Source organism: Pseudophryne corroboree, chromosome 1 (assembly GCF_028390025.1).
Source record: "Pseudophryne corroboree isolate aPseCor3 chromosome 1, aPseCor3.hap2, whole genome shotgun sequence".
NCBI lineage: Eukaryota > Metazoa > Chordata > Amphibia > Anura > Myobatrachidae > Pseudophryne > Pseudophryne corroboree.
In genome coordinates, this window is record NC_086444.1 from 485308551 (window position 1) to 485320673 (window position 12123).

Below are 12123 nucleotides of genomic sequence, written 5' to 3' on the forward strand. Positions count from 1 at the left end.
GTGTGGCCTCACAAAAGTGGGTGTGGTCTCACAACTACAAGTAATGCCACCACTGCGTAGTTCCGGATACACAAATAATGCCCCTCAGCAGTGCCAGATACACAAACAATGCCTCCCAGCAGTGCCAGATACACAAATAATGCCCCCCAGCAGTGCCAGATAACATGCCCCCACCAGTGCCAGATAACATGCCCCCACCAGTGCCAGATACAAATCCCCCCGCAGTGCCATTTAAAATGCCCCCCCCCCCCCCCCCCCCCGCAGTGTCCGATACAGTGCCAACCCTTGCTGGCTTCTTCCACTGCCGCCGGTGCTGCTCCTCCTGTATGAGGGACGGAATGGGAGGAAAGCGCAGCGCGCGCCTCTCCTGTGAGGTCCAGAGAGCGGCTGCGGTGAGGGTGACAGAGTCTCCATCGGCGGCGGGCATTTAAAATATGGTGCCGGTATGTGAGCCAATCAAAACTCGCGGTCCGGCAGCCAATCAGGTGCCGCCACTGCTGGTTCACGAGCTCTGATTGGCTGACACCCGGCACCATATTAAAAATGAAGGGAGAAGGAGTGCCAGTGACTGCCCAATCCCGTGCGCTCTGTGAGCTACCGAAAATACTACAGCGAGCTACCAGTAGCTCGCGAGCTACGGGTTGGAGATCACTGATTCAGGGCATCTGTAGACGTGTCATATGTATACTTATTAGTTCTATGTCCCATTAAAGCAAGTTCTGTACTTTGCTTAGAAACATTACTCTACTCTGACTATTGTAATACCATTATAATAGCCAAAATGGTATTTTTGTTCCATTCAGAAGTCTTTGCGTCAGTGCTGTATCATTTAAAGTGGAAAAAGAATAATCCAGAACAGTTCAACCTCTCTAGACCTTGCCTTTACATGTTAAGAGTTTAATCTTTCAGAGCACTTCATCAGAAGTACTATCATTTCTCAAGTGGTTCTTATTCTTTCCAAATCCTTTTCAGATAATAAAACTCAAACTGATAAAAATATAAATGAATAAATGGTTATAGATTTAATGAACTTTTCTATCCAGATGGCCCTCTGAATGCTCACAGATCAAAGACCTTTAAATGCCTTTAATTATTCTATGTATACTAGACTAAATTTCTGAATTTCAAAAATGATCACTTAAATCAATGGTATTTAATGTCACACGTCAAGCACTCATAATTAGATTTATGTTCAGATGTTACGGTTGGTAACAAGGAGTCATTTACTATGCACATTTCCTAACATCAACTTTGGTACCTTTGATAGATACGGCAAAGGCCGGATATAACGGAGTCCCAGTTTGGCCTCTGTATGGGATGCCGGCAGAACTCAGATATTTTTTTTAAAGGGGCGTTCATTTACAAGGCGTAACCATGCCTTGTACTCAGACTCCATTACATCTGGCCCAAAGCATCCATTGAAGTCAGTGTAGAAAAAAGGGACAGGAAAACACTATATGGGAGAAAAGTGACTTCTAGTTTACACCAAAAACGAAATTGTGTAGCCAAAACTTTGAGGTTTGGATTGTTTTTTTTTTTTTCCAGTTTAATTTTGCCTTTGATACATTTATGTGATTTTTAATTGGTCTAATGACAGTTTTCAGGATTACGTATCGTATTATCAAAACAGTGTTTGCTTAAACTGCAACTGGTCATTATGATATTTGTGGCTTAAGGTAATGATGCTCAGTCCATGAACAAGCAGTATTTGCAGAAGATAACTCGGCTACAGCAAGATGCAGAACAGGCAAAAACTGAATTGGCTGAAGCACAGAAACAGCTACAGGAGCTGGAGAATAAAGAACTGAGAGATCTGACACAGAAGGCAAAATTACAGAAAGATTTCAATAAGAAAATGGAAGCTGCAAAATTAAAAATGCAGGTAAAGTAAATAAGCATAGACTGCTGCTCTGTGATTTCAAAATATTAACTGGTTTAGTTTTGTGATGCATTGCTGACTTGTTTGCTAGCTAAACTATTCAAAAGCTATATGTACGGTATATGCATTGGTGTTTCTATAATGGGTGCAATCTGTGCCATGCACACGGGCCCATAGGGCCGGGGGGGCCCACACCGCACACACTGCATCCATATTTTAACACTCGCCTTTCCGGAGTCCAGCGTTGGGCACTGCTCTCACGTCGAAAATCGCAGCCAAAATGGCTGCCGCGCATGCACAGTAGCCAAATTGGTCTCCAGAACATGGCAGGCACCATGTTTTCGGAGACCTGCGGAGACCACGTTTTCGGAGACCTGCGCATGCACAGTAGACCCCGACACATTGCCGGAGACTACTGCGCCATGCAGAGGAGGGGGCACACCTTCTCTGTTAACGCGCCCCTGTGTATATGTGTTAAATAGTCTCCATTGGCCTTATATAAATGATATCATAGAGAAGAACAGTGATGCAAATAATCCTCCCATTACAATAAATAATAATGTATGCTACGGGGTGTATTCAATTCAAGTCGGATTTCTCGACTTGTCGGAAAAATGGGCGTTTAAGGTCGAATCCAGATTAGACCTATTCAATCATTCTCCCAAGTCAGAAAATCTGACTTGTCGGAAAGCACGTTGATCAGTGCATTAGCCGCAGATCTACGTGTTTTGTCGGATTCACGGCCAAATCTGACAGGTTTTAGCCCCGTTTCCGAGAATGTCAATCCGACTTTAAAAAATGTCGGATTGGCATTGTCGGGAACAGATACTGAAATGTCGGATCCTTTCCGTCAGACATCAATTGAATAAACCCCTATATATGTTTGATGTACTAGTAACATAGTAATTGAGGTTGAAAAGAGGCAAAATTCCCATCGCGTTCAACCTGTATTTTGTATTAAGTTGAGTTGATTTTACTGTACCTGCTGAAGAATGTTTTATGACTAGTTAACAACTACAAATCATGTTACACCCGGATTAACAACGTCAATATTTAAATGTTGTAACCTTGGATATCCTTTTCAATCAGAAATTAATCCAATCCCCTTTTAAATGCATTTGCAGAGTCCACCATTACCACCTTCCCTGGCAAGGAATTCCAAATCCTTCTTACCTAACAGTGAGGAACCCTTTCCTCCGTTGCGTACGGAATTTCCTCTCCTCCAGCCTCAGCGAGTGCCCACGTGTCCTAAACACAGTTCTTTTAATAAATAATTCCTCTGATAACTCTTTGTAGTGCCCCTTTACCTATTTGAAGACATTAGTAATGTCTCCTCTTAGACGCCTCTTTTCAAGTGTATACATGTACAACCTAGTAAGCCTTTCCTCCTAATCCAGTCCCTCTAGCCCTTTAATCAATTTAGTAGCTCACCTTTGAACCCTTTTGAGTTCACCGCTATCTTTTTTATACAGTGGTGCCCAAAACTGAACACAATATTCCAGGTGCGGACGTACCAATGATTTGTACAGCGGCAGAATTACATCCTCGTCCCTTGTCTCAATTCCCCGTTTTATGCACGCTAACACCTTGCTTGCCTTCTTTACTGCTCTTTGACATTGTATACGGTTATTAAGTTTATTAATGAGTACCCCCAAATCTTCTTCCAAAACTGTTACCCCTAGACTTTCCCCGTTTAATATGTAGGATGCAAGTTTGTTTTTAGTCCCGAAATGCATAACCTTGCATTTTTCTATATTGAACCTCATTCTACATTTAGACGCCCAGATTTCAAGTTTAGATAGGTAATTCTGCAGAGACTCCACATCTATTTCTGAATTAATTACCCTACACAGTTTAGTATCATCTGCAAAGATTGACACTGTGCTTTCCAGGCCTATTTCTAGGTCATTGATCAATATGTTGAACAGTAGTGGCCCGAGTACGGACCCCTGTGGTATTCCGCTGACTACTGGTGTCCAGCTTGAGGACTTCCCGTTCACCACTACTCGCTGTGCCCTGTTGTCCGGCCAGTTACTTATCCATGTACAAACAGTTTTTCCTAGACCAAGCTCTTTTAATTTGATGATTAATCTCCTGTGAGGCACTGTATCGAAGGCTTTTGCAAAATCTAAGTAGACCACATCCACTGGTTTTCCTTGGTCAAGATTATCGCTCAGTTCCTCGTAGAAGTTAACTAAGTTAGTTTGACATGATCTGTCCCTCACAAACACATGCTGGTTCTTGCTAATAATCTTAGTGGTCTGCAGATACTCCTGTATGCAATCCCTTAGAATTCCTTACAATATTTTCCCCACTACTGCATTTAACAAACATAAAGTGAACCTGTCATCATCAAATTAAACCAAACTTGGTTAAGAATTTGACTAGTTGACCTGTTAAAACTGTGCATTTCATGTTTGTGTGTTGTAATGTCTGTTACCAGAGTAAATTATGTCAGACTTGTTTCCATCTTTTAATGTGAACTTGAAATCAACGAAAATGTAGATAAAATGAAATGGACAATATTAAGAGAGAAAAGTGATAATAAAAAAAACAACATTAAAGGTTGATTCTCCCACATCCGAAAATCAAATAGCCACAATATTCCGAAATCCAAAACTTTTTTTTAGTGAAACTGAGATAGTGACATCTTTGCTTTATGATGCTTCAATTTACACAAACTTTGTTTTATGCACAGAATTATTAAAAAGTATTTTATAAACTTGCCTTCAGGCTATGTGTATATGGAATGCATTTTGTGTTCAGTCTTGGGTTCCATCCCCAACATATCTTATTATGGCATGCAAATATTCCAAAATACGGAAAAACTTTGAAATCCAAAGTACTTCTGGTTCCATGCATTTTGGATAAGGGAGATTCAACCTGTACTATGGTTGCATAGGCATGTATACACGTACAAGCTAATACTTTCTGGAGTGTTTTTAAGTCTAAAGTCCATCAGATTGTGAGGGGAACTCCTGTGCAGTGCCCTTTGTATTCTTGTTCCACATGTTTAATGGATTGACGTCTGGGTCATTCCAAGGCATTGATCTTTATTTTTTGAAGTCATTCCTTGGTTATTTTACATGTGTTCTTTTGGTTTGTATCATGTTGGAAAATTAAATTCCTCTTCATCATCTGCTTTCTGATAAATCCCATCAGGTTGTATGCCAAAGCATTTGCTATATGAAGCATTTCATTATGCTTTCTCTCCTGTTTTATTTATTTATTAACATTTAGTCTTGCTGCTGCCTTCAAGATGGATTGTAGAGGTGAAAGTGTATTTAGTCCAGTTATTACATTAATAAATGCACATGATAATGAGTGCATTAATGAAAGCTTTTGCAGTATCTTATGTAGTATATGTGCAGCGGTGTAACGGCGGTAGTGCACCTGTCAGCACAGAGAAATTCGGCACTGCCCGAAGTGTCCTAAGTATGCCATTCCAATCTTCCTGCTAGCCAAAAGCAAGGGCCCTGGGGCAGCGATGGTGCGGCCCCCTGAGCTCTGTGCGACAGCACTGCTTGCACATACCTAGTAACTATTTGTGTATTCTGGATATGTTTCTTAGATGTATGGAACATGATTTGGATTCAGAGCAAAGCACAGTTTTCACTTAAGAATGACACCTGGGCAAGTTTTATTGAGGACACAAAGAGTGATGTCAGGATGGTAACTACTATTACAATAGGCCCTTTCCCAGGTTTAGCAAGGAGTCTGAAATGCTTCACAGCAGCTGCACTGTTCTTTTGGTGTTGAGTGGTGTCTTTGTGCCGGGATCCGGTTATGTGAACGGCGCTCGGGATCCAAGCGGTCACCATGCTGACGCCAGGATCCCGAACAATCACAATGCTGGCACATAGAATGCCGACCCACAGGCACTATTCCCACTCGTGGGTGTCCACGGCACCCATTGAGTGGGAATAGAACCTGTGGCGTGCCACCGAGCCCGCTGCGTGGCGAGCACAACGAGTCCGCAAGGGGCTTTGTTGTGCTCCCCGCCAGCATTCTTCTGCTGGGATCCCGGGGTCTGTATGCTGACTGCCAGGATCCCCAGTGCCCGTCTCCCGGCCCCAACACCTTTGTGCCATATATATGTTTTTAAATTAAGCTTGATCTTATCTGACCCCAAGACATTTTGATATTGAATACATTTTAATGGAAAATTTAGAGAAACTTGGATGTTCTTTTTTGTGAGACATGGCTATGATCTTGTCACCCTACTCCATACCTGACATGCAGAATTTCTGTATCTCCTTTAATGTTTTCATATATATCTTAGTAGTCTTCTTGGTCTGATTTCTCCTTGTACCATCAGCATCTTTGGATAGACAAATTATTGTTGGCACTGTTGCTGTTGTGCCACATTTTCTCCATTTATTGATGTTCATCTTCAGTGTGCCATAGTACATATATTACCTATGCAGTCCTTTTATACTCCTTTCCTGATCGGTACCTTCATCACTAATCCCTGCTGGCAAGTATATACCAGTTTACTTTTGAACATTTGCTTTGAATGTGGTTTGTTTATGCTGAACACAGCTGTAGTCTCGTTATGATAAAATTTGGACAATCAGATTATTGTATAAATTGTCTAAAAATTGTCCATTTAACTTTCACTTGACGTTTGTTAATTTCAAAGTCTCATTTAAAGTATAAAAGGGTGTGATATGATTTATCTTGATGTCATACTTTACATCACAAAAACCTACATGTCCATAAAGGTGTGTGCACCACTGCATCTCACACACTCTCAGTTGTAACCTTACGGCTCCCGTACAAATCACTGGTTTATTTAATTTACTTGTCAGGTGCTACAGAAGAAGCAGCAGGACACAAAGAGACTGGCAACCCTTTCCGTGCAGAATGAGAAGTGTGTATCTGATCTTCAACAAAATGTATTTAACATGCGACAACAACAGTCTCAGTTACAAAAAAAACTGAAAGATGGAACCGAGAAAAAGAAGAAACTGGAGTTAGCTGTACAAAAAGACCAGCAACAGATCAAGGTAAGTGATCAGGATTAATTTAATATAATTTTGTGACTTCAAGGTTTGTGATCTAACCATAACCTCTCACATATTAGAGAGAATGTCTTTTATAGCCTAAACTATTCTGTATTCGTTCCTGATGAGTAACAAGCATTCATTTGTGTGCGAGCATTAATATTTCAAACATTAAAATGAGAATGAATATTACATGAATGTGTATTGAATGCAAATTCTATTTTATTGATTTTTTTGGGGGGCGTAACAAGGTAGGTACATAGAACATCAGTAGTTAGAACTGACGTCGGAAACAGTAATCATGTTATAGGCTTGCTTTATGGTCTAGATACAGGTTGAGTATCCCATATCCAAATATTCCGAAATACGGAATATTCCGAAATACGGACTTTTTTGAGTGAGAGTGAAATAGTGAAACCTTTGTTTTTTGATGGCTCAATGTACACAACCTTTGTTTAATACACAAAGTTATTAAAAATATTGTATTAAATGACCTTTAGGCTGTGTGTATAAGGTGTATATGAAACATAAATGAATTGTGTGAATGTAGACACACTTTGTTTAATGCACAAAGTTATAAAAAATATTGGCTAAAATGACCTTCAGGCTGTGTGTATAAGGTGTATATGAAACATAAATGCATTCTGTGCTTAGATTTAGGTCCCATTGCCATGATATCTCATTATGGTATGCAATTATTCCAAAATACGGAAAAATCCGATATCCAAAATACCTCTGGTCCCAAGCATTTTGGATAAGGGATACTCAACCTGTACCTGCAGATAATCCACCTGAACAACCTATTAGACAGTAATAGTATCCAATAAAAATAACAGAGATGTAAACAAGCCTGGCTTCAAAGATATTTAAAAAAAAAAATTTTGAAGTCAATGAGCCAAATTCTCAAATAGTACAAGTAAAACCAGAAGAAATTGAGAGAGAGAGGAGACGAGAGGGAGGAAAGAAATAACCGAAAAAAGTAAAATCGGTGAGATTCAATCTTATGTAAGTAGGGGTACGCTTAGGGGGACTGTTGATGGCCATTAGTAAGAATCTTCTTAAATATAGAGGAATCTTTTTAAAGGCCAACCATCTAAACCAAGTATCTAGAAAATGTGTGTAGCCATTGTCAGAGGACATTATGTCGTCCATTTCCATGTACAGGTCAATCCTGTGGAACCAGTCTAACACCATTGGAGGAGAGGGAGAGCGCCAACGAACAGGAATAACTGCTTTTGATGCATTGTTTAGGTGACATATTAATTATTTTTTGTAGCTTGAGATGGATCCAGAGGAGAAGTGGAAAAGCCAGAACAGCAGATCTGTTGGGACATTTCCCCCCATTATTGTTGCAGAGAAGGAAAGAACCTCTTTCCAATAGGGTTGGATGACAGGACAGAGCCATCAAATGTGAAATGGGTTCCCCAGTCCATTGGAATATCGCCAACAAACGTTAGGGACATCCAGTCATATTTTGGAGAGAGTATCAGGGCACCTATACCATCTAGAAATTAGTTTATATTGGGTCTCAATTATTAACATGCTGGCAGAGCAGGAATGAGCTAATTTAAAGATTTTTTTCCCACTGGTCTTCGCCTAGGTCGGCACCCAGTTCTGTATTCCACACCTGAGTAAAAGGATGTAGGACCACACTAGAGTCTGCCAGTAGGATATTGTATATCTTGTAAATAGAATGGGTTGGGTCTTCTGAACTAGCACAGAGGCGTTCAAAGGGTATCAGAACAGATTACCAGGATTTTAGTGGGTCAAACGATTGCAAAAAAATGGCGAAAACCTGTAGGTATCGCCAGAAGTCTCCCGAAGACCAACCCCACCTATTCCATAAATCCGAGAAAGATGCAGTCCCATCCCCACTCACCAACTGTCCAGCACGCAAGAGGAACTTGTCATACCAGGAATGGAATGCCTTTATATTCAAACCTGGGAAGAAACGAACATTGAACAAGAAGAAAAGGTAGGATGATGTCAAAGAAGATACAGACTGCAATTTCCTGACTGACTTACAGCACGTTAAAGTCGGGCCAACAGTAGGATGGGAAGGGTTAGAAAGAGTGGGAAGCCATAGGGCTATAGCTATAGGAATTGACAGAGCATAGTTTTTCTATCTGAACCCACTGTTTAGATTAATCTGGTCCTGCTCAAATGACAAGCCTGATAATACCCCTGAATATTAAGGAGACGAATCCCGCCCCTATCTTTCTGTCTAAACATCAAACTAAACCTCAGACGGGGTCGTTTTCCACCCCAAAGGAAATCTCTAATTAGTGTTTGGATATCTTTGAACCATTTCAAGGGGATATTGATAGGAAGAGTCTGCAATAAAAAGAGAATTTTAGGGAGAGAGTTCATTTTAAGTATAACCAGTCTCCCAAACCAAGAAAACGGTTTTGACTTCCAGGTCTGGAGATCAGAGCATACTCTAACCAATAATGGGGTAAGATTGGATTCAAATAGGTGTGAAGAATCTCTGGTAATAGTAACCCCTAGATATTTAAGTTGAGAGGAGTCCCAGGAGAAAGGAAATGCCATTTTAAGCCCCGACACCATTGAAGGAGGAGACGTGATATTCAAGGCAACCGACTTGGAATAATTTTATTTTAAAATTGGAAAGGTCCCCAAAAATGGAAGGGAGATTACGGGATTTGCAATAGTGGCTAATAAATCGTCGGCAAAGAGAGCGAGTTTGTGTTCATTAGCCTGTATCTTGATTCCTGAAATGTTAGCATTAAGCCTAATCGCCCTCGCCATAGCCTCCATACAAAGGATGAATATTAAGGGTTAAAGTGGACATCCCTGTCGGGTACCATTATGAATAGTAAAAGAGCCTGACAGAGAACCATTAATCCTAATTCTAGCTGTTGGGGAATTGCATAGGGCTAAGATATTGGAGGCATGCAAGACCCAATCGCAAATGTCCCAACAGACCAGCCATGAAACCCCAATCAACCCTAACTAATGCCTTTTCGGCATCTGTAGATAACAGGGTAGCGGGAGAATCATCCGAGGATATGTAATGAATGAGAGATATTATCTTGGAGGTATTGTCCTTAGCCTCACGGCCAGGGACAAAACCCACTTGGTCAGTATCTATGAGGGATGGCAAAAGGCATTTGAATGTGTTTGCAAGAATTTTTGCAAAAAGTTTTATGTCAGTGGTGAGGAGAGAGATAGGCCGGTAGCTGGGACATAGGGAGGGGTCCTTACCAGATTTAGGAAGAACGGTAATGTGGGCGTCCAGAGATTGACGAGAAAAAGGCGTATTATCTGAGACTGTGTTGCAGGCTTCCAAAAATAAGGGAATTAACTTGTCCCTGAAGGCTTTGTAGTAGGTAAAGGTGAAGCCATTTTGGCCCGGGCTGTTTCCGGATGGAGTTGATTTAATAGCCTCTTTAAGTTCCAGAGAGGAAAAGGGTTTCTCAAGATTTTCACTAGCTTCAGCAGTGAGTTTGGGAAAACCAATTTTCATAAGGTAAGAGTGAATGGCTTTTTTTTTCCCGTCCATATCCGTGAAATCCACAGGAGTGGGTAGATTATATAATGAAGAGTAATAAGAGCAAAACGCCTCAGCTATTCCATCTGTATTGTGCAAAGTGAAGCCTTGCTCGTTTTTAATAGAGGAAATATATGAAAGTGTCCTCTGTGAGCGTAAGGCCCTAGCCAGCATCTTGCCGGGTTTGTTCCCCCAGCGATAGTATATCTAAGAGCAATTTGTTGAGTGATGAACGGGCCGAAACAAGATCCGCATATATATCAGATGAAAAGGAGTTTTTGTGGGAGCATTCCAGTAGTTGAATTTGGCGTAGGAGCCCATCAATCTGACCCTGCCTCTGTTTCTTAAGATAGGACCCCAATTTTATACATTTGCCACATACTACACATTTTTGGGCTTCCCAGGTGGTAAGGCTTTAGTAATGTTGGTTTCTAGAAATATATCTAAGGTTTCTCCCAATTGAGCTTTACAATAGGGATCGTACAGAAGCGATTTGTTGAATCACCAAGAGCGGAAGGTGGGGTCGGGGGTACCAAGCGCCAGGTCAAGACGAACTGGTGCGTGGTCCGACCAAGTCGTCGGGCCTATAGAAGCGTCTTGGACCAACTAAAGATGTCTGTGATCTAAAAGAATGTAATCTATCCTAGAATAAGAACGGTGTGGGACAGAGTAATGTGTAAAATCTCGATTAGAAGGATGGAGGATTCTCCAAGCGTCAGACAGCTGGTGAGTGTAGAGTAGGCGCCTCAACCTTCTTGACAAACTACTCAGAACAGATGAGGAACCAGAGGAGACAGCTAGCTGAGGGTCAAGAGCCCGATTAAAATCACACACACCCCTCCCCCCACAATTAAAATTCCCTGTTTAAGAGAATCAATCCCATCGAAGATCCTTTCCAAAAACTGTAATTGTCCTTGGTTAGGCGCATAAATATTTACAATAGTAAAAATTGTGTTAAAAATAGTGCAAACCATCAAAAGGCATCTCCCCTGCTCCAAACGGTGGACATTGCATTTAGTGACGGGTAAGTGAGCAGCAAACAGAGTTGCCATCCCCTTAGACTTTTGATTGGGTATACTTACTGTAGTAAGCGGTAGGGAAAAATCTATTTTTAAGCTGAGGCGAAGATGAAGCGTGGCGGAAGTGTGTCTCTTGGACAAGCACTATGTCAGCTTTGTTAGCTCGAAAGGAGCGAAGGGATTGGGGATGTTGAGACCCCTTGCATTAATGGAGATTACACAAAGTGCAGGAGCCATGTGGGAATATTATCCGTAAATTGAAAAGGCAATATAGATCGGATCAGGGGGACAGTACCGAAGAAAAAAGAGAAAGATGAAGGGGAAGAGTAGGAAAAAAGCAGAGTGTCGGAGAATGTAAAGGAAGATAAGAAAATAAAACGTAGAAAGAAATAGGGAAGCCTTAAAAGTAAGGCAGAGAAAAAAAACGTAGATGGTCCCATGTCTCTGAGATAAAAATATTGGTGGTAGGGAGCACACTAGGGGGATGTGTGCCTCGACCTCCTCCAAATTGGTAGCTAAGCAGGAGAAAAAAATTGGCGAACAACAATAATAAACATTAATAAACAGTGTCCTCAGAGAGTTAACTAAAAATATAATGAGCTATCGAGGGCATAAAGAACACAACCAATGACAAACAGAAAAACATTTTGAAATCCAAAAGTAACTATATGGGGAAATCCACAAAAAACAAAGTCACCGCTGAGAGGT

At 41.1% G+C, this 12123-nt stretch overlaps 1 protein-coding gene across 1 annotated transcript in view; it reads left to right on the top strand.

Annotated features, from left to right (window-relative positions):
- The window catches only part of KIF27 (kinesin family member 27), a 183998-nt gene that overhangs the window by 107956 nt on the left and 63919 nt on the right, over positions 1–12123 (top strand). Inside the window, exons 10-11 of the mRNA XM_063913799.1 lie at positions 1677–1882; positions 6691–6888. Coding sequence (XP_063769869.1) covers positions 1677–1882; positions 6691–6888 — 404 coding nt within the window. The remainder of the gene's footprint in view (positions 1–1676; positions 1883–6690; positions 6889–12123) is intronic.